Source organism: Oncorhynchus keta, chromosome 21 (assembly GCF_023373465.1).
Source record: "Oncorhynchus keta strain PuntledgeMale-10-30-2019 chromosome 21, Oket_V2, whole genome shotgun sequence".
NCBI classification, from domain to species: domain Eukaryota; kingdom Metazoa; phylum Chordata; class Actinopteri; order Salmoniformes; family Salmonidae; genus Oncorhynchus; species Oncorhynchus keta.
Window position 1 is genome coordinate 2,387,933 of NC_068441.1, and position 27,217 is coordinate 2,415,149.

At 41.5% G+C, this 27,217-nt stretch overlaps 2 protein-coding genes and 1 long non-coding RNA gene across 16 annotated transcripts in view; 1 reads left to right on the forward strand and 2 right to left on the reverse strand.

Annotated features, from left to right (window-relative positions):
• LOC118399928 (zinc finger protein 287-like) lies at positions 1-13,144 on the reverse strand. Of its 14 annotated transcripts, none has more exons than XR_008074056.1 (9): positions 11,835-12,486; positions 10,693-11,093; positions 8,305-8,509; positions 5,917-6,028; positions 5,766-5,807; positions 1,749-5,585; positions 1,532-1,580; positions 1,111-1,174; positions 2-814 (listed from the first exon to the last, which is right to left on the reverse strand). XR_008074056.1 is itself a non-coding variant. In XM_035796153.2 (2 exons), the coding sequence occupies exons 1-2, from the start codon at positions 12,930-12,932 to the stop codon at positions 10,225-10,227; spliced, it is 1,014 nt and encodes a 337-aa protein (XP_035652046.1). In that variant the 5' UTR covers positions 12,933-13,144; the 3' UTR covers positions 8,914-10,224. The 14 variants fall into 14 exon arrangements, 2 of the variants coding, with proteins under 2 accessions (XP_035652046.1, XP_035652045.1); XR_008074054.1 differs by having other exon boundaries at positions 1,043-1,174; XR_008074053.1 differs by having other exon boundaries at positions 1,699-5,585.
• The window catches only part of LOC118399929 (uncharacterized), a 19,320-nt gene continuing 4,094 nt past the window's right edge, over positions 11,992-27,217 (forward strand). Inside the window, exons 1-2 of the long non-coding RNA XR_004828936.2 lie at positions 11,992-12,131; positions 21,293-21,345. This is a non-coding gene — a long non-coding RNA (uncharacterized LOC118399929). The remainder of the gene's footprint in view (positions 12,132-21,292; positions 21,346-27,217) is intronic.
• LOC118399927 (zinc finger protein 468-like) lies at positions 14,313-17,902 on the reverse strand. Its single transcript, XM_035796151.2, has 2 exons — positions 17,366-17,902; positions 14,313-16,920 (listed from the first exon to the last, which is right to left on the reverse strand). Exons 1-2 carry the CDS (start codon positions 17,544-17,546, stop codon positions 16,001-16,003), a joined length of 1,101 nt encoding a protein of 366 aa, XP_035652044.1. The 5' UTR covers positions 17,547-17,902; the 3' UTR covers positions 14,313-16,000.

Genomic DNA, 27,217 nt, shown 5'->3' on the forward strand with positions numbered 1-27,217 from the left:
ACAAATAAGGTTTTATATGTAAGGCGGCTAAATAAAGAGCAACATTATTGACTATTATTATTTGTGCCCTGGTCCTATAAGAGCCCTTTGTCACTTCCCACGAGCAGGGTTGTGACAAACTCATTCTCATTCTTATGTTTAATAAATGTATCGTATAGTGTGTGGCAGGCTTACAATGGTGGCAAAACAACATTTGAGAGTGCACTGACCCTGGTGCTAGAGGTATGCAGCTGGAGGTTGAATGTTTGAAGGGGTACGGGACCATAAAAAAGTCTGGGAACCACTGGCCTAAATAATTCATTTCCATTCCTTCCTAGACCTCCTGTCTGGCTTCTGACCTATTTATAGAGTGTTCAGATGTTGTTTAATACAACTTGTAGCCTATTTGAAATAATAAGCGCTTCTTACAGTTATGTTTATTAAAATATATTTGATTGAAATCATACAGTTTGGTTTCAATATTTCAAAAGCAAATGGTAGGTCCAGATAGTCACAAAAATAGATGGGTGTTGGTGAAATGGTGATTTGAAAGAATGGTGAAATGGTGATTTGAAAGAATGGAGAACATTTTGAGCAGGTTTAAAAAGAAAATTCTCTCTTCCTGTGTTTGAGGAACGTTTTTTGCGGTGTGGTCAGAAAGGATGTGGAGCGCTGGCTCAGTGAGCGATAAGTTACTTCCGACCGCTCCACTCTGCTCATATACTCTGTACTCTTACCAATAAAGATTTTGCTCAGGGAGTGTGTGAGAAAACTCTTCTTGGTCCATTTCCTTCCTTTCATGTTGAAGTTGCTCATCAGTTCATTGGTCATCAGCCTAGTAAGAGAAGACTGTTACCCATCAAATACCAGTCACAGAAAGAGAGATTTACAGTACAACAGTACAAGTACAACAGTATTTTAGGCAGTGTGTGTCCACCTCTCCATCACTCCGGTGACATTGTCCCTCAACGTGTTCCCACCGATCCTACTCAGGAACTGTTTCTGAATTTTTCTTTTAACTACCAAAAATGTATTATTCAATATGTATTGGAGTTACACCTACAACTTCAAGTGGAGGTAAATTAATTGATGCCAGTTTGTCATTCAATGCTCCTCTGCAGATCCACATACCATCTGGGCAGCTACCTCCGGAGTCTCTAGAACTCTCTCTAGGTTGGCCACATCTTCCAGGATTCTACACACATCAAACTGGAAGTCTGTTCCAGGTCCAGAACCCTCAGCAGAATCCCAGTGTTACAAAGCATGCTCAATGGAAATGGCTTTTAAACATGGAATAGGCTTAATGTGGTTCTGTGACACAGGCCCTAAGCATTTCTGTGTGACTGACCAGATTGAAGAAATAAACGTTATACTCGTCATTTGGAAGAGGAAAACTTTTGGGTTGGATTCAAAAGTTTACCGATCATATCCCATCCACTAAAAACACACAAAGTATTTTTCATATGGAGGACATTTCATTCCACAGCACTTCTTATCTATCTGCTTTGGCATTGGTAGTGCCGAGGTTACATTCTTCAGCAGCAGCACATACCTTAGGTATGCTCCCTCTCTGCACTGTGAGGGAGGAAAAACTGCATCCCCTAAAAAAAAGCAAGAGTGGAATTAGCAAGGAAGTAAATCACATACTTATGTATTCTCTTCAACTATATACAATAAAACGTGTCAAGTATTAAGATGTATTATTAAACATATCAATACCCTCATATGGGGAACAGTCACACAGTCCCATTAGACTGTGCCCGTCTTACATGAGGTAGAAGAGTGTGGTCCACCCTCTATGAGGCAGCTCTCCTTGTTGAATGAGTCGTCAAGGCTTGAATAACACAAACAAGGCTGATCAGAACACATACAGTTGAAGTTGGAAGTTTACATACACTTAGGTTGGAGTCATTAAAACTCGATTTTCAACCACTGCACAAATTTCTGCTAACAAACTATAGTTTTGGCAAGTCGGTTAGGACATCTACTTTATGCATGACAAGTAATTTTTCCAACAATTGTTTACAGATTATTTCACTTATAATTCACTGTATCACAATTCCAGTGGGTCAGAAGTTTACATACACTAAGTTGACTGTGCCTTTAAAAAACAGCTTGGAAAATTACAGAAAATTGTGTCATGGCTTTAGAAGTTTCTGATAGGCTAATTGACATCATCTGAGTCAATTGGAGGTGGACCTGTGGATGTATTTCAAGGACAAGCATCAAACTCAGTGCTTCTTTGCTTGACATCATGGGAAAATCAAAAGAAATCAGCCAAGACCTCAGAAAAAAATTGTAGACCTCCACAAGTCTGGTTCATCCTTGGGAGCAATTTCCAAACGCCTGAAGGTACCAGGTTCATCTGTACAAACAATAGTACTCAAGTATAAACACCATTGGACCACGCCGCCGTCATACCGCTCAGGAAGGAGATGCGTTCTGTCTCCTAGAGATGAACGTACTTTGGTGTGAAAAGGGCAAATCACTCCCAGAACAACAGCAAAGGACCTTGTGAAGATGCAGGAGTTAACAGGTACAAAAGTATCTATATCCACAGTAAAACAAGTCCTATATCGACATAACCTGAAAGGCCACTCAGCAAGGAAGAAGCCACTGATCCAAAACCGCCATAAAAAAGCCAGACTACGGTTTGCAACTGCACATGGGGACAAAGATCGTACTTTTTGGAGAAAAATGTCCTCTGGTCTGATGAAACAGAAATAGAACTGTTTGGCCATAATGACCATCGTTATGATTGGAGGAAAAAGGGGGAGACTTGCAAGCCGAAGAACACCATCCCAACCGTGAAGCACAGGGGTGGCAGCATCATGTTGTGGGGGTGCTTTGCTGCAGGAGGGACTGGTGCACTACACAAAATAGATGGCATCATGAGGTTGGAAAATTATGTGGATATATTGAAGCAACATCTCAAGACATCAGTCAGGAAGTTAAAGCTTGGTCGCTAATGGGCCTTCCAAATGGACAATGACCCCAAGCATACTTCCAAAGTTGTGGCAAAATGGCTTAAGGACAACAAAGTCAAGGTATTGGAGTGGCCATCACAAAGCCCTGACCTCAATCCCACAGAAAATTTGTGAGCAGCACTGAAAAAGTGTGTGCGAGCAAGGAGGCCTACAAACCTGACTCAGTTACACCAGCACTGTTAGGAGGAATGGGCCAAAATTCAACCAACTTATTGTGGGAAGCTTGTGGAAGGCTACCCGAAACGGTTGACCCAAGTTAAACAATTTAAAGGCAATGCTACCAAATACTAATTGAGTGTATGTAAACTTCTGACCCACTGGGAATGTGATGAAAGAAATAAAAGCTGAAATAAATAATTTTCTCTATTGTTATTCTGACATTTCACATTCTTAAAATAATGTGGTGATCCTAACTGACATAAAACAGTGATTTTTTACAAGGATTACATTTCAGGAATTGTGAAAAACTGAGTTGAAATGTATTTGGCTGAGGTGTATGTCAACTTCTGACTTCAACTGTATAAACAAAAGTATCTGGAGACCCCTTCAAATGAGTGGATTCAGCTATTTCAGCCACACCCGTTGCTGACAAGTGTATAAAATCGAGCACACAGCCTTGCAATCTCCATAGACAAACACTGACTGCAGAATGACCTTACTGAAGAGCTCAGTGACTTTCAATGTGCGATAGTCATACAATGCCACCTTTCCAACAAGTCAGTTGGTCAAATTTCTGCCCTTCTAGAGTTTCCACGGTCAACTGTAAGTGCTGTTATTGTGAAGTGGAAACATCTAGGCAGCTGTGAAGTGGTAGGCCACACAAGCTCACAGAACTGGACTGCCGAGTGCTGAAGCGCATAAAAATAGTCTGTCCTCGGTTGCAACACTCACCATCGAGTTGCAAACTGCCTCTGGAAGCTACGTCAGCACAATAACTGTTTGTTGGGCACAAAGCTAGGTCCATACAGAAATGGTTTGCTGAGATTGCCATGGAAGAACTTGACTGGCCTGCACAAAGCCCTGACCTCAACTCCATCGAACACCTTTGGGATGAACTGTCTTATGATTTATATTATCTTGTTTTGATATTGTCAATTTAACCCCTTCAAACATTCAACCTCCAGCTGCATACCCCCTCTAGCACCGGGGTCAGCGCACTCTCAAATGTTGTTTTTTGCCATCATTGTAAGCCTGCCACACACACACTATACGATACATTTATTAAACATAAGAATGAGTGTGAGTTAGTCACAACCCGGCTCATGGGAAGTGACAAACAGCTCATACAGGGCCCGGGCACAAATAATAACATAATAATAATCAATCATTTTGCTCTTTATTTAACCATCTTACATACAAAATCTTATTTGTTCATCGAAAATTGTGAATAACTCACCACGGGTTAATGTGAAGGGTGTGCTTGAAAGGATGCACATAACTCTGCAATGTTGGGTTGTATTGGTGAGAGGCTCAGTCTTAAAATCATTTTCCACACAGTCTGTGACTGTATTTAGTTTTCATGCTAGTGAGAGCTGAGAATCCACTCTCACATAGGTACGTGGTTGCAAAGGGCATCAGTGTCTTAACAATGCGATTTGCCAAGGCAAGAAACTCTGAGTGCAGCCCTATCCAGAAATCTGGCAGTGGCTTCTGATTAAGATACATTTTCACAGAACTGCTTGTTGCAATTTCGACGAGGCTCTCTTATTCAGATATCATGTGGACTGGAGGCAGGGCATGAAAGGGATAACGAATCTAGTTTTTTGTCATCCGTTTTGGTAAAGTACCTGCGTAATTGTGCACCCAACTCACTCAGGTTATTCGCTATATCACATTTGACATTGTCCATAAGCTGGAGTTAATTTACACACAAATAAATTCATACAATGATGGAAAAACCTGTGTTGTCCTTGTTAATGCAGACAGAGAAGCGCTCCAACTTCTTAATCATAGCCTCAATTTTGTCCCGCACATTGAATATAGTTGCGGAGAGTCCCTGTAACCCTAGATTCAGATCATTCAGGCGGGAAAAAACATAACCTAGACAGGCCAGTCGTGTGAGAAACTAGTCATCATGCAAGCGGTCAGACAAGTGACGATTATGGTCAGTCAAAACTTTAAGCTGGTCTCTCAATTTAAAAATAAATTAAAAAAGTGTCAATATTTTGCCCCTTGATAACGAGTGTTACATGGTCGCTGCCCATATCATTGCATAGTGCAGAAAATACACGAGAGTTCAGGGGCCTTGCTTTAACAAAGTTAACCATTTTCACTGTAGCGTACAAAACATCTTTCAAGTTGCCAGGCATTCCCTTGGCAGCAAAAGCCTCTCGGTGGATGCTGTAGTGTACCCAAGTGGTGTCGGGAGCAACCGCTTGCACGAGCGTTGCCACTCCATATTAATGCCCATGATTTTGGAATGAGATGTTCCACATACTTTTGGTCATGTAGTGTACAGCGCCTCAAACTAACATAGACCACGTGTGTGGAAAACCAATGGGAAATAACACTGGTAGATATAGGGTAACCTAACTTGCCCTCTGATCTCAGATGGATCAAGATAAGGTTCTGCTTCTAGAACTGCAGAACTTTCCTCCAGGGTTCCAGAGTTCGACATTTCTGAAGAGGAGAGCAGAGGGGAGTTTGATGAACCTGCCACAACTTTCAACAAACAGGCAATGAGTATACATGTATGAATACGCTTACACTTCATGTAACACTACAAAATTGTGTTTCATTCATATAGCTAGTACAGTGAAAGTAAAACAGTGGCCGAATACAATCTAAACATTCTCTCACCTGTGTGTTTCATCTCCATGGGGTCCTCCTTGAAGTATCTGCCTAGTGTATTTTGTAAAAGTTTATGGAAATCAAATGTTAGTTAAACACACTGTTCTACATAAACAATCCTAATTAATCAACGTCTATGTTTAAGACTTCTCACACTGACCAGTAATGTGTCCCTCGCCCGTCTTCCTCTGCGTGTTAGGCTCACGTGTTGTCTCCGTTGTCAGTCAGCTCATCACTGGACCTACTGTACCCTTCACACTCCTCCAGAGATTCTGAAACCATACAGAGTAGCTCCGGCTGTATTTAAAGCATTTCGAGTATTGGTTGTTAACCCATAGTATATGACCAAGCCTCAGCGTAAACAAAACTAAAGAGGGACGTGAGACCAGCATAGTTGTATCTTATTCAGTGACCCCAAATAAGGTAATATTTTTACCTCTTCCATTTACTGACATCCACTATGAGGAAACAGCAAGCAATTTTGTTTGAGGTGTTTAAAAAATGTTTTTTTTTTTAATTCTCCAATTTATACTTTGTCCACAAATACCAGTATAAGAGGAGTCAACATTAGTTGGGTATGAGTTAACAGAATATTAACTTTTAAAAGTGAGATTTACTTGCACCGGGGCCTCCCACACTTTCTATTCTGGTTAGAGCCAGTTTGCGCTGTTCTGTGAAGGGAGTAGTACACAGCGTTGTATGAGATCTTCAGTTTCTTCGCAAATTCTCGCATGGAATAGCCTTCATTTCTCAGAACAAGAATAGACTGATGAGTTTCAGAAGTCCTTTGTTTCTGGCAATTTTGAGCCTGTAAACGAACCCACAAATGCTGAAACTCCAGATGATTAACTAGTCTAAAGAAGGCCAGTTTTATTGCTTCTTTAAATCAGCACAACAGTTTTCAGCTGTGCTAACATATCTGCAAAAGGGTTTTCTAATGATCAATTCTCCTTTTAAAATGATAACTAACTAACACAACATTGCATTGGAACACAGGAGTGATGGTTGCTGATAATGGGCCACTGTACGCCTATGTAGATATTCCATAAACAAATCTGCCGTTTCCAGCTACAATAGTCATTTACAACATTACAATGTCTACACTGTATTTCTTATCAATTTGATGTTGTTATTTTCATAGGGGAAAAAAGGGCCTTTATTTCAAAAACAAGGACATTTCTAAGTGACCCCAAACTTTAGAACGGTAGTGTATATTTCTAGCAAACAGAGCGAGAAGCGGCTTAAATAAGAGCCAATGAGCGCACAGCAACGGCTTGCACCTCAATCTCTATACAGTGCAGTGGCGCCCATCAGTTATATTTCCAATGGTTTCAACATAATTACATTTTCATGCGTGTCAGAGCAAAAACCAAGCCATGAAGTCGAAGGAATTGTCCGTAGAGCTCCAAGACAGGATTGTGTCGAGGCATAGATCTGGGGAAGGGTGACAAAAATGTCTGCAGCATTGAAGGTCCCCAAGAAGTGGCCTCAATCATTCTTAAATGGAAGAATTTTGGAACCACCAAGGCTTTTTCTAGAGCTGGTCGACCGGCCAAACTGAGCAATCGGGGGAGAAGGGCCTTCGTCAGAGAGGTGACCAAGAACACAATGGTCACTGACAGAGCTCCAGAGTTCCTCTGTGGAGATGGGAGAAACGTCCAGAAGGACAACCATCTCTACAACACTTTATGGTAGAGTGGCCAGACAGAAGCCATTCCTCAGTAAAAGGTACATGACAGCCCGCATGGACTCAGACCATGTGAAATAAGATTCTCTGGTCTGATGAAACCAAGATTGAACCCTTTTGCCTGAATGCCAAGCATCAATTCTGGAGGAAACCTGGCACCATCCCATACGGTGAAGCATGTTGGTGGCAGCATAATGCTGTGAGGATGTTTTTCAGCAGCAGGGACTGAGAGACTAGTCAGAATCGAGGGAAAGATGAACAGAGCAAAGTACAGAGAGATCCTTGATGAAAACCTGGTCCAGAGCGCTCATGACCTCAGAGGTTCACCTTCAAACAGGATGACCGAAAGCATAAAGCCAAGACAATACAGGAGTGGCTTCCGAACAAGTCTCAGAATGTCATTGAGTGGCCCAGCCAGAGCCCGGACATGAACCCAATCGAACATCTCTGAAGAGACCTGAAAATAGCTATGCAGCGACGCTCCCCATCCAACCTGACAGGGCTTGAGAGGATCTGCAGAGAAGAATGTGAGAAACTCCCCAAATACAGGTGTGCCAAGTTTGTAGCGTCATACCCAAGAAGACTGGAGGCTGTAATCACTGCCAGAATTGCTTTAAAGTACTGCATAAAGGGTCTGAATACTTATGTAAATGTGATATTTCAGTTGTTTTTTATAAATTTGCTAAAATTTCTAACAACCTGTTTTACATTGTCATTATTGGGTATTTTTATAAATTGAGGAAAAAAATCTAATTTAATCAATTTTAGAATAAGGCTGTAATGTAACAAAATGTGGAAAAAGTCAAGGGGTCTGAATACTTTCCGAATGCACTGTACGTGGTGGGTTAGATGCTTCAGTACCTGAGAATAGTTTGACCTTAATAAGGTCATATGCTGTCCAATTGGCTCCTGGCTTGTGTCTTTCTTTCAGGACTTTCCTGCCATTGGCTGGACGCGAAATGACCTTCCTGCCCACCACCCAGGTACTGGGAACCACACCCTCCACTTGCTCCTTGCTTTCCTTCCACACCGCACAGCACCAGAAGTCATCAGTGTTCTCATAGTCCTGGAACCCACATAGGTAGAAAATGTATACAATACTTTCTTGATTATTACATTTATTATGAATGGTTTAACATTTTCTGGGAGGGACCTCACAATTCAGAAGAGGGGTGAACAGTTGAGGTGGTGGATTGGCCACAAAACCACACATAGCCTGTATAGTTGTCTGTTCCCAGAATACATTCTATACGTTCTACATACTGAACTCGACTAAAGGAATATTAAGTCAGCCGACCACTGTGAAGCTGATTTTGAGTGATTATGAAGCTTTCCCACTTTGGAGCGTTGTTTCTTGGCATTGAATCAGCAGCTACCATCATTCACCCGACTTCGCAGATTCTAAAACCTTCTTGACATTTAGGCTTAACATTTTAAGGGACGACTATCATCCAAAAACACCCACAACTAAATAAAAACGAAAAAAAATCTGATGTTTTGTTTCAACAATTCTGACCTTTATTTACTAAAATACACAACAAAAATGTCCAAAACATCCCATTCACATCAAACTGTCCAATAACTGTTTTCACCAAGATCACGTTGCACTTGTTTTATGAAGGTCACTAGCCTACACTAGGCTACTTGCCTAAAGGTCTAAAATGACAAAATAGCGTTATTTCGATTTTTCAAAAGTTTTCAAAATGCAGTGTGAAAGGAGTCAAATGCTTGAAGAATATTCAAAGTAAATAACATTGAAATGCATTACCAATAGATGTCAGTCAATGAAGAGAATAGTTTGGATGTTTGAGTCCTTTGACTAACAAAATGTATAACAGGAAATTAGATTTCTGTACTTGTAGGCTTACCAATTTAAAAACAATAATACATTTGACCATTTCTTTACATAGACAACGCCATTGAGGTAAAGTATTACATAGACAACGTGCATTCATAAAGTATTCAGACACCTTGACATTTCCCACATCTTGTTACGCTACAGCCTTATTCTAAAATGGATTAAATTGTTGTTGTTTTCTACCTCTTATCTACACACAATACTTCAATGATGAAACAAAAACAGGTTATACATTTTTGCAAATGTATCAAAATAAAAAAACTGAACTATCACATTTACATAAGTCTTCAGACCTTTTACTCAGTAGTTTGTTTTAAGCACCTTTGGCAGCGATTGCAGCCTCGAGTCTTCTTTGCTATGATGCAACAAGCTTGGCACACCTGTATTTGGGGAGTTTCTCCCATTCTTCTCTGTAGATCCTCTCAAGCTCTGTCAAGTTGGATTGGTTTTTGCTCTGACATGCACTGTCAACTGTGGGACCTTATATAAACAGATGTGTGCCTTTCCAAATCATGTCCAATCAATTGAATTTAAAATCAAAGTGTAGAAACATCTCAAGGATGATCAATGGAAACAGGATGCACCGGAGCTCAATTTCTAATCATAGCAAAGGGTCTGAGTACTTATGTAAATAAGGTATTTCAGTTAATTATTTTTCTAAAAACCTGTTTTCGCTTTGTCATTATGGGGTATTGTGTGTAGGTTGATGAGGAAAATGTATTTAATCCATTTTAGAACAAGGCTGTAACATAACAAAATGTGAAAAAAAGTGAAGGGGTCTGAATACTTTTCAAATGCACTGTATGGTTGGGAAGACACATGTTAAAATCCTCATTATAAACCAGTAGCCTAAATATTTCCTACACCAGAATGGATTTGAACAAACATCTTCTTAAACAAACATCATTGAACAAACATCTCCGTTATAGGCCTGGTAGGAACGAACCATCTCTAGAATGTGTCACAAGGTGTCTTTTCACCTTGTTGGATTGACTGAAGCTTTTCCCACAGACGGGACAACTAAATGGTTTCTCCCCTGTGTGGACTCTCAGGTGTACCTTCAGGTGCGCCGTCTGATTGAAACGTTTCCTACAGATATGACATTGGTAGGGCTTCTCCCCTGTGTGAATCCTCTGGTGGCCTTTCAACCTCCCAGACGAGCTAAAGGATTTACCACACAAGCCACAGAGAAATGGCTTCTCCTTCGTGTGCATTCGCACATGTGCATTTAAATGGCCCATGTGTCTACAGGGTTTCCCACACACCTTGCAACACAATGACGTGTCGTGGTGGATTTGAAGGGAATTTGAATTTTCAGTGTGTAGCGGTATCTGTAGAGCCTCAAATCCTGACAGTAGTTCGTCACCACCTTCCACCCCCATCATACTTACACTGTTCTCACTCTGTGCTGCCGAGAGGTCGAGGTTCCCTGAAGAGAAAGTATTTGGGTCACTTGATGGTTCATCCAATGGACAGACGCCCAATCTATCAGTCTCTGTTTTGATTGGATTGGAGGTTGTTGAGCTTGATAGAAAGCCTCCCTCTATAGTCTTCCCAGTGTGAGTTTGTATTTGGAACTGATGTGAGGTGGGTTGAGGTGGGTTCTGATCATAGTCATCATTTCCATCAGAAGGAACGAATCTAGACAGCGGGGCCAGTCCCCTAAACAGCTTTTCCTCCCTTCTGGCCCTTCCCTCCTGTTTCTCCAAAGTCTGTCCAAGGTCTGGTTCCTGCTTATGCCCAATGGCTCCCTCCTCCTCCTCAGATTCTACAGCAGAAAAGGGCTCTTGGTCTGAAAGTCAAGAAGGGAAAACGTAGTGTTGTTAGCTAGGCACTTTTACTTGGGCATCACGACCTGCTTACCACCCAGTTCTGAGTTTGAGTTAACCAACTCACAGCTAACGAGAAACAGAATACACAGAATGTATTGACAACTAGGGGATTTGATAGGCATGAATGCTAGCTAGCAGTCTCTGCAAAGAGTTAAATTATCTAGCTAATCTGCCAAGATAGCCACTGGCATATGGCACGTTAATTGTTGGTTAGCTGAAGCATAACGGCGTATTTCAGATAAAATAACAAATTACATAATGTGTGCATATTATCCTCGCTAGCACCGCTTGCTAGTCAGCAAACGTTAGCTATCTACTAGCCTATTCATAGACACTAACTATAGCGTCTATTCACGAAAGTATATTCTGTTTTAATAAGAGCCCCGACTCGGTCTGAACGTTAAGTGATGCGTGGTGTAGTACGGTTTTGTTACCGTAAGGCCCTTATCTTTCATATCAGCGATAAAGAAGTCAAAAAACGAAAAGGTTAAATTACTACACACCTTTATAAGGTTAGGATTCCCACAATGCCATAGTTTCATGTTTACAGCGTAAAAAAAATCATTAGACAGAGGCGACCATCTGTGCTAATCGGGTATCTATAGCATGCTCCGAACACCTTGGCCCAGTTTTTCACAAATTATCGCCTATAAAACCCCGGGGTTATTTTTATTTTTTCTTAGAGCAAGCTAGCTACTAACCTGGCCATGGAATCCCATTATCGTGAAGCTTGCGTCTCAGTTTGTCATTCTCTCGCTTTCCCTGGAATATTTCCTCCTGGTATTCTAATATGGTCTCTTCCACTTGCTTATATATATCTTGGGCAGCTAACATCAACTTTTCTGTCAAAAATACATTTAGAAATTGTAATTTCGTCATTTTGAGGGTCGATGGTAGCCAGGTTACATTTACCCGCTAAACACAAGCGGAGAGGAAAGAGGCGAAGCGGGAGGTTCGACTCCGCCTAGATTTATAGCGTTAAGCACACAACGTGTCAAGTGAGTATTCTTTTTTTGTTTGTTATGAGGGGCAACGAGTGTCGAATTTGGTAAAGATAAAAGTGAATTGCTATTTTGATAGGTGAACGTTATTGGATCTAATGGACGTTTCATAATATTTGGGTTGTTAACGGTTTCCTATCGTTCTTCTCTGAGCAGAATCCGTATATATTTAGTCCTGTCCCAGTGGTCCAACCAGCATGAAGTTCTGAACCGGTTTAACACCCCAAAAGTAACGGTTCTTATAGTTCATTTTCCTTCATTTTGTACCCGTGAAATCAACAGTTTGACATTTTAGCTAATTACATTACTCCACCAATTAGCGTGGCTAAACGAGTTGTCTACATGTTTGATGGACAAATAAGGAGAAGAGAAAAGAGTGGACATGGAGGAGGCTTGGCTTGAAGCGGACGGCCGAGGGTCCGTAGCTTTTTTTTGTTTTTTCCTTTCAAATAAAACCTAGATAACCAGGTGAGGGGAATTCTTTAGAAACTCGACCATCCGTGGAATTAGTTTGACACGTGTGGTTTAGGCTATTATACTAGCGTCATAACTTCTGGTTGTTTATTGAAATCAGTGGAGGCTGCTGAGGGGATGGCGGCTCATAATAATGTCTGGAATGGATTTAATGGAATGGCAAACCAATTGAAACGAACCTGGGTTAAAAAGTGTAGATATCGCCACTGCCGCTTGAGGATGCTTTTGGAGCACAATCGATAGCGCGCTGGACTTCGGGCTAGGAGGTTGAGGGTTCTCGACCTGCTCCCTGCCTGTTTCATTACAATACCATTCCACACTCATGCCGCTCCAGCTGCTACCACCAGCCCGTGCTCCCCAAATAAGGGACCACCCAACTTCCTGATATATTTTCTACATTAAATCATGGGCTAGATCTAGAATGTTTCCATGTATTTCCATTGTTAAAGCGGTCTATAGACCATCTTGTCAATATAATAGATAATCTTCGACACAACAAAACGCCTTGAGTATGTGACGCAATCAGAAACTGGCCCGCTGTTAGTTACCGTAAGTACTTGAAATAATTGTACCATCAGAGACAAATTAATTAGCACATGGAATACAATAGATTATTAGCGTACAAAAGTTTCACAATACCCATAAAACCTAGTGATCTAACAGGGAAATGGTTTCAATCGTTTTTCCCATAGGGGATTTTAGAAACACTTCAAATAAGGTCTGTGTTTCATGTAGGCTTACCCTGGCATGACGTTTTGATAGCCTTGTAAATTTCTAGGAAAAGGATACGTGTCAATATATTCGCCTGTATTTACCCCCAAAAATGAATTAAATTACCCTAATGTGGCTATCATTAAATAACTACAAATGCCACGATCTGGGCAAGACTGGCGAATCGAGGCAAAGGTAAGACTGATTAGCTAGCTAATATTAGCTAAATGTAGTAATTCATAAATTGTCTACATTTCTTTGAAATGGACAATTCTGTGAACTGTTTTGTGCAAGTTTTAAATTGACACAATACCTGTTAACAAAGATGTCAGCTAGAGATGACGTGCAGGAGCTTGCAGGGATTTGTAGTTTTGCATGTCTGCTTCGACACTACTTAGCATTTTCGAATCAGAGTAAATAGAGCCAACTATATTGATAAGTCACCATGTCTGAGAGAGATTTACATGGTTATCTAAACGTACGCCTACACAAAACACAGCCTTTGGAGTATTTCCAAAATCTCCTGTGAAAAATGTATGCTAGAAAAACAATTGGACCCATTTCCTTGTTTTTCCGCTAGGTTTTGACACCACTGAGGCTCTATAGATACATCTATTCCAGAATGTATGTGGTACCTAAACCCTGAATCCCAAATCAAACCCTAAAGACTTTTGTAGATCGGAAAGGATTGGATAGGCATGGGTAGCACCATCTTGATTGGGGATTGAGCTTCTCTGCAGTGGCTATCGAAATCAAATGTTATTTGTCACATGCTTTGTAGATTAACAGTAAAACTTTTACTTACAGGTCCTCTTCCAACAATGCAGAGTTAACTTTTATATCTTATGTTTAAGTTTGTTACACTGTACTTCTTGGTTAAGGATAGTTAATGTGTTCAAACTTTCATTTAATCCGCTGTCAGATAATGCACTCTAGCATTATTCAATCTAAAGCTCAGCTACGCCTTGTGTGGAAGGAACCTGACAATTTAGACAAGGTACTCAAAGACTACTTTATTTTAAAAAATTACATTTATTACATAATGATACAACACTGTACAGTTGTGTGTGTGGGAGCAGCGGTGTCCCAGAATAAACTGTGTGGGAGAGAAGGGGAGGAATGCTGGTTAAATTAGAGGGCCTACTGTAGTAGCCTCAGTCCTGAGAGGAGATAAAGACCCTGTCTACTAGTAACAACCCCAAGCACCTATTGCCCAAGACACTTGCCTAGGGGATTGGGCAATGGTTTGTTTCTGGTCCGGGCCATAGGCCTACTGCTTGTTCATGTGCCTCGTTCTCAGCTAGGCACTGCTCAAGTTCTGATAAAAACTTCTAAAAAAAGGTAGAGACTTGCATTAAGTCTACCCCTAGATTACAAGCACTTGCAATATAAACTATCTAAAGTGCTTTTGATTCCAGGAGTAGGCTTGATCTGTCTGTAACAAAACGTATGTTACACTTAAACAACTGGCCATCAAGAACAGATCTTTACTATAGTGAATATACAGTATGTGCAGTGCTGAGCTCAGGACCAACAATCTTGAACAAGCAGCTCAGATACAGGGTAATACTGTATGGCTCAGCTGGGGAATCTGTTGGTCTCTGCACCGTGTTGGTCAAATTCTGTAGTGCGGATCATAGAGGACACACTCTATATGCATCAGAGGTGGGGGATAGATAGTGGTCATATACAGAATTAGCAAACAATCCTTATCAAGGCAACATTTATCTTGCAAAATAGCAGTCTTTGCATTGAATCCTCACCGATAAGTATGTTTTTAATTGTAAGATAAGTTAATTGACTGAAATTCAGGTGGCAGTACACAGTTCTGCAATGATGACGAGAGAGGCAAATGGTCCTTTAACATCAGTTGTATCAGGGAGGCTTTAGGTGACTGTACAGAAACCTTGAATCGAGCAGGCAGGGCTATTGCCTAACCTACCCGACCCTAACTAACAAATGGTGAACATGTGTACTTATATCCATATTTGTAAACTCAAGGAATGGACAACTGTTTATAGTCAATGCCCATACGGTTAGCCATTGTTAATTAGAATGACAAATAAAAACATCTTATGTACTTCAGCTAGCTGACTGAGGAAATAAGATTAGTGGGTTTTACAAGCTGTGATATACTTTTTTGTAAATTAATGAAGAGAGAAAAAAACTATTTATTTTAGAAATGTGTAAATTGGCCCTGTGCAAATCGTCTGGGACAAGACCACCACGTTTTGGAATGCTGCTTATTGTTGCAAGCCTGAACGCATCTCCGTTTCAAGGCGCATAGTGGAAGACTTCATTATCATCATGCTACCAAGTTCATTACTAAAAGTAAAGACTAAATCATTCAGAAAGACTAGCTACTAAGTCGTTCAATTTGGTGTTTAAAGATTCCCTATTATCCCATTCAGTGACAATTTCAAAAAGTAAATGGACACATACTAAATCGACTATACAAATCTACTGCATGAGAGAGAAACTATGGCATGGAGAGAAGTGTTAACTAGGAGATAAAACATTCTAAGAAAGTCAGAATCCCTAGCTCTTTGAGAGAAAGAGAAAAATAACAAGCTGTCTTAATGGCAGCAATTTTAGCTTTTAAAAAATGTCCCATAATCAGTAATTCATTCATTCATAGAGACTCAGTCGCTCATTAACAACCACCGGTGGTCTCCCTCATCTTACTGCCCTGAGAAGTAAGTGCCCTCACGGCTGTGGGTCTGGAGATGACGTTTGATTTTGTCGGAGCGGCTGAAGCACTTTCCACACACTGGGCAGCTGTATGGTTTCTCTCCCGTGTGGATCCGCATGTGGACCTTCAAATGGGCCATCTGGGTGAAGCCCTTCCCACAGATCTGGCAGCGGAACGGCTTCTCTCCAGTGTGACTCCTGGCATGCTCCTGGAGCCTGCCGGAGGAGCTGCAACACTTCCCACACACCCCGCAGCGGTACGGCTTCTCCCGGGTGTGCACCTGGACATGGACATGCAGGTGTCCAACGTGGCTGAATGCCTCCCCACATACCTTGCAGCAGAACGATGACACGTGCACCTGGAGGGGGGATTTTCCACACTCTGCGGCCGCGTTACTGCCCTGGTCACCTAAATGGGAGGCCTGACCTCTGCTCCCACCAGCTCGTCCTTTAGACCCAGACACCAACATCTGTCCTCCGTTCTCCACTCCAATGATGTCAATGTTGTTCTCGTTGGAGCAGTTGGGGTTGACTGTGGCGAGGGGCTGCGGGACGCTGTTGGACGAAGATGATGAGGAGCCTCTGTGGGACACTTCTGACTTGACGTGTCTGGATGAGCTTCTGGGACCAGGGTCCCGCTCTCTGTTCTCCACCGACGGATTCTGGGGCAGGTTAGAGGAGTGGGGAGGGTCCTGGGGGTATTCGTTGGTGACGCGGGGAGGAGTGAAGATAGACTCTGGGGTGCTGCAGGAGCCGTGGCCCCGGAGTTGCTCCTCTCCCTGGCTGGACCTGAGCTCCCGTTTCTCCTTGATCAGGATGGGGACTCGCTCCTCATGGCCCATGCTGGGGCTCCACTCCCGGCGAGGATGCTCGCCATCCTCCTCCTCCAATAGTGCCATAGACTGACGGTCTGGATGGAAGAGAGGGAGGGACTTGGCAGTCATGATTTACGATCGAGGAAAAACACTATCAATTACATTTACGTATCAAATGAACTAGATTTCAGAAATGATAAACAAAACAGCTGAGTCAAATGAGTCTGAATCTCTGCAGCTAGCTAGATAACTTGTTGGCTAGCTAGTTAGCTGGCTAACGAACAAAGGTGGCTAGTTAGCTAGTTACGTCAAGGAGCTACGTTAGCGTAGCTACCATTATTAGCTTTCTGAAAAACATTAACTAGCTAACGTTAGTTAGTTCTCGCAACATTAATAAAAGGTGTCCATTTTTTTTAATGATTGCCTTTTAGTTGCTTGGCAATGCATGTACCATTACAACAGTTTAGCAACCAATTTGCTTTAGCGTGCGGTTCGGCGCTAACTTTAACGTTAGCATAATAGCCTACGCTAGCTACTAACCTGGCCATATTTCAATCCCAGCGTCTCGGAGTCTGCGTCTCAGATGGTCGTTCTCCCTCTCCCTGAGCGCAATCTCCTCTTGGTATTCCAAAATCGTGTCTTCGACAGATTTGTAGATCTCCTGGGCAGCGAGCATAAGCCGCTCGGTCAAAAATACGTTTAAAAACTGCAGTTTTGTCATTTTCGGGTCGTGGTTAGCTACAAGGACTCAGCTATCATCCAAAATGGACCAAAAAGATGCTCTCGTTGATCACGTGACAAGGAATGCCCGCTGTTACCGTAATAATAGGAAAACGCGAGGCCCAAAATCTAATGGGGCCAAAATATATGTTCAGCTCATAGCCTATTTGAGTATTATTGTTATCTATGGAATACATTCAAGATTTAGCAAAACGAAATGCCAGTGTATAAGTACACGAAACAGTCAACTCCTTATACTGCGAGTTTATTTTTACAAGAGCTAGATTTTTTAAAACCATTTTACCCCCAGGGTGTATCACAACCGGCCGTGATTGGGAGTCCCATATAGTGGCGCACAATTTGCCCAGCGTCGTCCGGGTATGGCCGGTGAAGGCCGTCAATGTAAATAAGAATTTGTTCTTATAACTGACTTGTCTAGTCAAATAAAGTTTTAATAAAAATAGTAACTCAATGTTGTATAATCATTACTAAAATTCAATTGCCTGCGTTAGTCATTCAAGGTCCCTTATTGCCCAAACACAAATACGCCTCGCTTGCGATACGGTTTAGGAAACATTTGGAATTGAACTTCATAAGAGGAAGACAAATATTTTTTTCAGGCCAGGTATCACACCCTAATAGGGTCATCCCCCCTAATCATATCACAATCCACTTTCACCAGTTTAATGTAGACACAATAATACGTTTTTGTATTATGATTGTTCTGAATTGTCTTATTAAAATATGCAAATGTAGCGATCTCATTAAGTATATTTGCCTATCACGCAAAAAAGAGAAAAAATCTTGACACTTTCAATCAAAATATGTTGGTTTAATGTTGTTAAGACACTCCAGAACCGGATGTATCCAGAGTAAATGTTATCGACAAGACAAAATTGACAACATATCAACAATTCCCTTTAGGCAAGTCTGAAGAATAAATCTAAGGATAACCACACACAATTGGGTGAATGCAGCTTTTGAAAATGAGAAAAACATTAGCTTTAACATTAGACATGCAGAAACCCGAAACGTTAGCGCTGCTATAGACGACATAGAAAATTAGAGAAATTAAGAAGCTAGCTACATCAAGACAAACCAACTGGGCAGTGAAGTGCTTTCTGGAATGGCTGTCACAAAAGGGGATGAACATCGATCTGGCAACTGTTGCAAAACAGGAGATGGGTAATATTCTCCGGAGTTTCAACGCCACCTGAATATGGTTTTGTGTGATTTGCAGTTTGGCCGAAGAGGCAATGAAGGAAATCGCAAACTGAAGACACTCATTCGTGATATAATACAAAAATGAAGAAACCAAGAACCACAAAAACACAATGGAAAGAGACAGAGTGAATCGTTGTGGCTGCATGTATGAGAACCTAGGGGAACAACTTCTGCCCCGTGAAAATGTGCAAATCAGTATCATAAATAACTGTTAATGCTGGACCATCCGGGGAAAATAATTCTGGTTGTTTCTGTTCTGATCTGCTGTAGCAAATGCTACAACGTTTCAGCGCTATTTTCAGATCCATGGACAGCGGCCCAATAGAATGTTTTGATCTGACATTCTATGCACAGACCAGACGTGCGCTGTTTTCAGAACCATGGACAGCATCCCTAGAAACCAAGGTTCTGGAACTATCGCCCATCGCTTGGGCAGTTTTGGTTAACATGTCTTGTTTTGCACAAAATAATAAAATGCAGTACTACAGGATATTTCTTAAGGTAGCTCTTTATTAGGTAGCTATAACTGGCATGTTCACGTATCGCCAACCAGGATCAAAACTGACCATGGCCTAACCATTTGGGTGGTCTTAACCAATCATAGCACAGTATGATATGGCGGTAAAATGCATCCAATTGCAATTCCGTATGTTTGAATATGAATATGACAATGCCAGTCAATGCAAAAATAACCAACGACCGGCAGAGAACGCCTAAAATTCAACTTGATTGAATGGCTGCCTTATCTCAATGCATAATCATTCCTCACCTACGTTTCACACATTATAAGCATCGCATACCCAAACCTTCGGGTCATGGTTGGCAATATTTTTTTATCCGAAAATATGTATAAAGCGCATAGGCTTAAATAAATGAATAAAAGTGCAGGAGTCAATTTGGCAAATTATAAACCAAGTGGCCACCTCTACTGAACTTGTGTAGAAGATGAGAAATCCGAAGAAATTAGTTGACAATGTGAAATGAAATCACTGAATCATCCATCCACATTGCATTTTATAACAATGCTTAACACTTGAAGTCAATGGGTTCTCAAAACGGGATTCTCAAGCGAGAGACCACATTTGACATCCACCACATTTTACTAGTAGCACTATTTTAAAAAAATGATGCAAATCTTAAAATCAATCAAATCAATAAACAAGTAGGCTACATTCAGATATCATATGATGTTCTCTATAATATATAAAGGGATTAGGGTAACGGCATACATCAATGGATTTGATGGAAGAAATTTTATTTAAAAAAATGGGGAGATCTGGAATAGGATTAATAAAGCAATTTTTACGAAATAGGCTTAAATTACAAACGGATCCAGTATAGAATGCATGCAGCCACCACATCAAATTATCCAGTCATATAATTCCAATAAATGTATTGAAATAATACAAATAAATTCAAATAATTGAGGGTTGTCATCTACAGGTAAATATAAAAAGACAGTACAGTCATGAGCAAAGCTAGCATTCAGGCAAGGCTCAGAATTATTTGACTGTTTGTTTGCCTGTGTTGCCAGTAGTTTACTCGTTGAAGGTGAAGAAGCTAACGTTAACTGTCAAATTGGGTAATAATAATAGATAATTACATCTAATTTGCAAACGCTAACTAACATTAACGTTAAAATATCATAGCTAGCATTATATCATCTTGTTAGTAGCTAGGTAGCTACTGTACCGTCGGTCGCCTGTATAGCTAACGGTAATGTTAGATTAGCTGTAGCTGCAAATTAATCTAGCGTTAACTAACGGTAGATAGTTTGCTAGCTATCGCACATATTATATTAAAATGCAATTACGTTCAATCACGTTTATGCTATCGGGCCGCGGAGTTGAAATGAAAACGTTAATTTAAGGACGGTTGCTAGCTACAGTAACTAATGTAGCTAGCACCGATAACGTTAACTACCAAACTTTGGACTGGAGAACACTCACTTGTTGCTAGTTATTGCATTTTACTCGCCATGCAGGGCCGCGTGACAAGCTCATAATCGTCGTTCATTCCTTTTATATAGCTAGCTAACTGTAGCTACATTAGGTTCAGGCGATATCGATCGAAATGTCTTAGGTTGGGGGGGAACCCCAAGCAGATAAGACAACGAGTCTCACACAACGGTATCCATCTGTGCGACAAGGGAAACATTACTGATGAGCCTTACGATGTTTCTACTCTATTCTCCATATAGTACACTATTTTTGTCCAGGGTCTATAGGTTGCTGGTCTAAAGTAGTTTACTATGGAGTACCATTTGGCGTGTAACCTCAGTATTCATGTAGTCTTCTGATGTAATTGAAAGTACTGCACATGTAGAAGGGGTATTGAAAACTAGCCCTGCCTGCCGCTCCCTAGACTTTCACTGTGTTCTCGATCATACACTGTACTGTATAACAGTTTCCATTAGACTAAAATCATTCAATCTCTGGCAGGATATAGGCTTGCTTCCAATAAGTATTTTTTTCTATATGTATTCATGTGTGTTTCTCTTGCTCTTCTTTTCGTTCCTTCAAGAAGCGACAATCATCATGACTCCAACCGTTGGTCATCCGGGCCTGTTTCTGAAGGTATGTGGTGTTGCGCTCCCGTGCACATACCTAGCTGTGCATAGATCTGGAAACCATTTAACCTAAACTTCTCTTCTGTTTTGGTCCCATACCTACCATGTTGTAACAGCGTGAACCCCTACACATCCACAAATACTTCAGATTTTCCTAATGGTTGTCAATATCATCTTCAGGCTCTCCGGAGTGGTGCAGCGGTCAAAGGCACTGCATCACAGTGCTTGAGGCGTCACTACAACCCCGGGTTCGATCCCAGGCTATGTCACAGCCGGCCGCGTCCCGGGAGACCGATGAAGCGGCGCACAATTTGGCCCAGCGTTTTCCGGGTTAAGGGAGGGTTTGACCGGCTGCGATTTCCTTGTCCCATCGTGCTATAGTGACTCCTTGTGGTGGGCAAGCTGACTTCGGATGCCAGTTGTACGGTGTTTCCTCCAGACACATCGGTGCAGCTGGCTTCCGGGTTAAGTTAGCAGTGTGTCAAAAAGCAGTACGGCTTGGCAGTGTCGTGTTTCGGGGGACACATTACTCTCGACCTTCGCCTCACCTGAGTTCGTACGGGAGTTGCAGCGATGGGGGAAAAGACTAACCAATTGGGGAGAAAAAGGGGGTAAATGCACATAAACAAAACCCACATTTCATCTTCAGTCTGAGAGACAATAGATTGGGCAAGAGACAATGGATGTGTCGTGTCCAAGGTTGTGGACATTGTATGAAAGGAACATCTCGCCTTGGAACAGGAATCCCATATCCAACTGCAAGACATCAGCAACAAAGTCTTCTAGATAGTCATGTGGCCATGGTTAGCTGTTTCCACAAAACTGTCCGATGACAAATGGTGGATGGTTTGGGAGGTTCTGAATTCAAATTTTACTTGTCACATATGCCGAATACTACAGGTGTAGACTTTACAGTGAAATGCTTACTTACAAGCCCTTAGCCAACAATGCTTTTTTTAAAAAATGTGTTTCGTAAAATAATGGAAATAAAGTAACAATTAATTAAACAGCAGCAGTAAAATAACAGTAGCGAGGCCATATACAGGGGGTACCGGTACAATCTGCGGGGGCACCGGTTAGTCGAGGTAATATGTACACGTAAATAGAGTTAAAGTGACTATGCATAGATAATAAACAGAGTAGCAGCAGCGTAAAAGAGGGGCCTGGGTAGCCCTTTTAATAGCTGTTCAGGAGTCTAATGGCTTGGGGGTAGAAGCTGTTGAGAAGCCTTTGGGTACCCATGCTATTTGCATTGCCCTCCCTCTTTTATGCTGCTGCTACTCTGTTTATTATCTATGCATAGTCACTTTAATATCTCATGTACATATTACCTCAACTAATCGGTGCCTCTGCACATTTGACTCTGTACCGGTACCCCCTGTATATTGCCTCCCTATTAACTCCAGTCTTCTTCAACTCTCTGCTTCTCTCAGCTCCCTTCTTAGCATCCGACTTGATTTTACGGCGTCACTGTCCTTTGCCATACCCCTGACGGCAGAGACCGACTCGGCCAATCCCGCCCATCCTCTCTTTTTGGTCTCTGCAGTGACCCCGCAGTTATCAAGTCTCCCCAACAGCAACCTTTTCCTGGCTGCTATTTCCTCCGTCACTTCAAGCTCTCGCTTGCTGAAGTTTGTATTGCGCTTACCTTTGTTATCCATTTTTGTTTTTTGATATAGCTAGTCTGATGGGTATAATGTGTGAAACATAACATTTGTTTTTGTGTATAAAGGCTTTGCAAGCCAACAATATTCGAGACATAAAGCAGACAAATAAATGTAATGAAATGGAAATGCTTTATTATAGTGGGCCAAATTCTATACTCCCTGTCATATAGGCTTATTTATTGGTTTCAAGCATGTCACTAATATTTACAAAGTTCGTAGGAATGATATTTACAAAGTTCCTAAGAACATTTTGAGGAATTGCATTTCCAAACTATCTTATTAACTTATTTTTTTCCTTAAACTTCTTACGTTTTTTCATAAGTAGTGTTTTGTGAATCCGGCCCCTGGTTCGATGTATACCGAGCATGTATGGTATTGTGGTTGGAATTATGAGGTAACAGATGAGAAATGCTGATTAAAACCATCAGCTTTTTCTGATCTACTCAGAATTCTCCCATCAAGAGTATTTCTTTGAATATCCCATGCCTTGCATTTGGCATACACATATAGATGGCCTCTTGGACAAATCCAATTGTATTGGTCACATACATGTGTTTAGCAATATTAATATTAATATTAATATTAATATATGCCATTTAGCTGACGCTTTTATCCAAAGCGACTTACAGTCATGTGTGCATACATTCTACGTATGGGTGGTCCCGGGAATCGAACCCACTACCCTGGCGTTACAGGCGCCATGCTCTACCAACTGAGCCACAGAAGGACCAGATGTTATTGCCGGTGTAGTGAAATGCTTGTGTATCTTGCACAAGACGTCGAGGTGCATGGGAATCTGGACTCTTTTGGTGCCTTCGAGTTTGAAAGTTTTATGCAAAAGTTAAAGAGGCTTGTCAGAACCTGGAGCTTCCTGTAGTCAGGTTGTTGAGACTTTCTGAGAACGCAGCTGTGAGAGTGCGGAGAGTAGAACATTTGGGTGCAAGAGGAGAACATGCATCAGGGCCTCTGCCACCAATCTTTAATTGTGCGCGGCAGTACACTCAATGCGACAGAGCTTTTCACCCTCAAACTAGACCAAGCCAAGAGCCATGTATTTATTCAGGAGAAGGTCGCAAAGATCAGGAATACCATTGTTGAGGAGGAGGCATATCTGATGTACTCAGAATTTGCCCATCAAGTCTTTTGAATACCCAATGCCTTCTTCTACATTTGGCATACACTTAGTAAATGGCCTGTTGGACACAGCATACTACTGCAATGTTGGACTGGTAGAAGGTAAGGCTTTCCTAATACGTCATGGAAGACAATTTGTTCCTGTGCCACTCATACACATCGACTGACCATTTGAGTCCACCCCACCCATCCAACATCTCTCAGCCTCTTGTCCATCCAACATCTCTCAGCCTCTTGTCCATCCAACATCTCTCAGCCTCTTGTCCATCCAACATCTCTCAGCCTCTTGTCCATCCAACAGCTCTCAGCCTCTTGTCCATCCAACAGCTCTCAGCCTCTTGTCCATACAACAGCTCTCAGCCTCTTGTCCATACAACAGCTCTCAGCCTCTTGTCCATACAACAGCTCTCAGCCTCTTGTCCATACAACAGCTCTCAGCCTCTTGCCCATCCAACAGCTCTCAGCCTCTTGCCCATCCAACAGCTCTCAGCCTCTTGCCCATCCAACAGCTCTCAGCCTCTTGCCTTGATCTGTTTTGGCCCTCCTCACATCTCAATACATTCAGTAAGTGGAACTGTTAGTTACTTGACCACAGCTAGATGGTTAACTGCAAACAGTTACATGTGACAAGTTAGCCTCATGTAGGCCACTAAGAATGATTCAATAAGAATCTGTATATTTAGCCTTTTTTCTATGTTTATTTTGAGTTGTATTTGTAATTAGCAGTAGACAAACAGCTGTCTTACAAACTCACCTTTTCCCCTGCTTGCAGCCTCACCGTCCACCAAAGCCTGTTCCCCTGAGCTTCCCTGTGATCTGCCATTCCAAAATACAGTGAGCAGTTACCTGCAAATAATTTTATCAATCCACACAGTCTTGTCTTTGGATCTCTTAACCTGTTCCAGGTAGTATAATCAAGTCTACCCAGCTGATTTACTGAATGAAATATTTTTGTTTGTTTTTTTGTATTAGATATGTACCTCATTGTTCTATTTGTGGAGGAAAACACAACTGGACCAGTGGCACAGGAGTGGTTTAAAGATGGGCTGGAATGGTGGCCTCCTTATGTAAGACAGGAATATATTTATTGACTGTCAAAAAAGGTAAACTCCAAACGCCCACAAAAAGCTGTAAGCAGTTTGCTGCACGCCTGCTCTTCCAATCAGGTCATTCCAAAAAGGCTCAGTGTACAGCCCTTCTGATGTTTGGATGTCCTGATGTCCGGATGATGTTCTGATATTGTTAATATCACTACACATACCCACTAATTGGTGTCTGGCGCTGATATCTTCATTCATGCTGAATGGCGCCGTGTGTTTTAACAGGCTTCTATTTACAGAATCATTGTAAAGCGGTGGGATGTCATTTGTAACATCAGACCTTAACACTTCAGAAAATTTTAACAAGTGAGCACATAATTGTTTGACTATGAATTTCTCCACATTTTAATTTGTTTCGTCTACATTGCAGCAAGTGTTTTAAAATGTGTGGTTTCAGCCTTCTTTCAATTGCAAAGTGGTATGCATGTGGTAAGCAAGTGTAAACAAGTTAATGAGTTGCCTGACTGGGCTGATGGGACAGTGGATGTGCAGGGATTTCTCAGATCAGAAAACCAGTAGCCTGTCTACCCATTGCTATGCTTGTTTTGACCAACCCACTGTATAAATTCTAATAATGATTAATTTACATATTTAGACCCTCATTGTCCTCATCACCCCCGCCGTCCTCGGAGGAGGAAGAATAACCACCCCCACGTTCATCTTCACCTCGGCCTCCACCAACCCCTTTTACAAAATATAGGCGCCCCTTACAGAGATGGTTTATAAAACTCACCAGGCATTCCACTACCAACTGACCACTTACTTACCCTAAAGTAAACTTAACCCTAACGATTTGCAGTGTTGATAGTTTGTGTATCTATACGGTTTAGAATATTTAGGGATCGGTCCAAATACAGTGTGATCAACAACATGAATGAATGATTGTTCACGTCAAGCCACAAGACCCAGTTGGAGACCAGAGATGGAGACAAGAGCAGCGTCAGTCGGGCATCAAGGGCCAAACTTTTCAGGATGTAAGTGTCCCTTACAGATGGTTTATAAAAGTAACTCACTAGGCCTTCCACCAACTTACTAACCACTTACTTACCATAAAGTAAACTTAATCGTAGAGTATTTAGGGATCTGTCCAAATACATTGTGAACAACAATGTGATTTTTAAATGTTTTATTATTTTTGTTCTCCTTAAGACACCATGCCCATGTATTTAACTAGGCAAGTCAGTTAAGAACAAATTCTTATTTTCAGTGACTGCCTAGGAACAGTAGGTTAACTGCCTTGTTCAGGGGCAGAACAGATTTTTACCTTGTCAGCTCAGGGATTCAACCTTGCAACATTTTGGTTACTAGTCCAACACTAACCACTAGGCTACCTGCTGCCCCATGAGGAAGCCTCTCTTGAATGTAAGCTATTTAATGAATAAAATTCAAAAATAACAACAATACTCTTTACTCCCTTTCTCACAATGGTACTCACACCGGTCTCTCAACTTTCCCTAGGTCACTCAACGGCTTATCCCATCAAATTGCACTGGTATATTTGGCCTCCTCTTTCTATTGAAATCAGAAAACTGCTTTGTATTAGTACTAATGGAATTTAACGTTTTCATCTAAAAGCAGTTGAAAGGATGGACCTTGAAAAGCTGGGGGAGCTTCAGCTCAAGGTGGCGCATCTGACTACTCGTACAAGTAAGAAGTGCAACTGCAACAGCTCTACCGGGCCAAGAACCACAGAGGGATGAGGAGGACAGTGAACCCATACTGCCACAACTTACATTGTAGGAGCTCTATGACTTCAAATGAGAGACTTGGACCGACATTAAACATTTTAAAAATATGTTCTCTAACCCTTTCATGGGCTACATAGAGGGATTCAGTGTTGGATAGGAATTGGCAGTGTTGGATAGGAATTAATAGTGTTGGATAGGAATTAATAGTGTTGGATAGGATTTAATAGTGTTGGATAGGATTTAATAGTGTTGGATAGGATTTAATAGTGTTGGATAGGATTTGGTAGTGT

Excerpts from the sequence above, each read along its gene's own strand:
- LOC118399928 (XM_035796152.2), bottom strand. The coding sequence starts at position 12,012 with ATGACGAAATTACAATTTCTAAATGTATTTTTGACAGAAAAGTTGATG. Across the intron at positions 11,094-11,834 it reads TAATGGGATTCCATGGCCAG|ACCAAGAGCCCTTTTCTGCT; the intron begins GTTAGTAGCTAG and ends CTTGACTTTCAG.
- LOC118399927 (XM_035796151.2), bottom strand. The coding sequence starts at position 17,546 with ATGACAAAACTGCAGTTTTTAAACGTATTTTTGACCGAGCGGCTTATG. Across the intron at positions 16,921-17,365 it reads TGGGATTGAAATATGGCCAG|ACCGTCAGTCTATGGCACTA; the intron begins GTTAGTAGCTAG and ends TCTTCCATCCAG.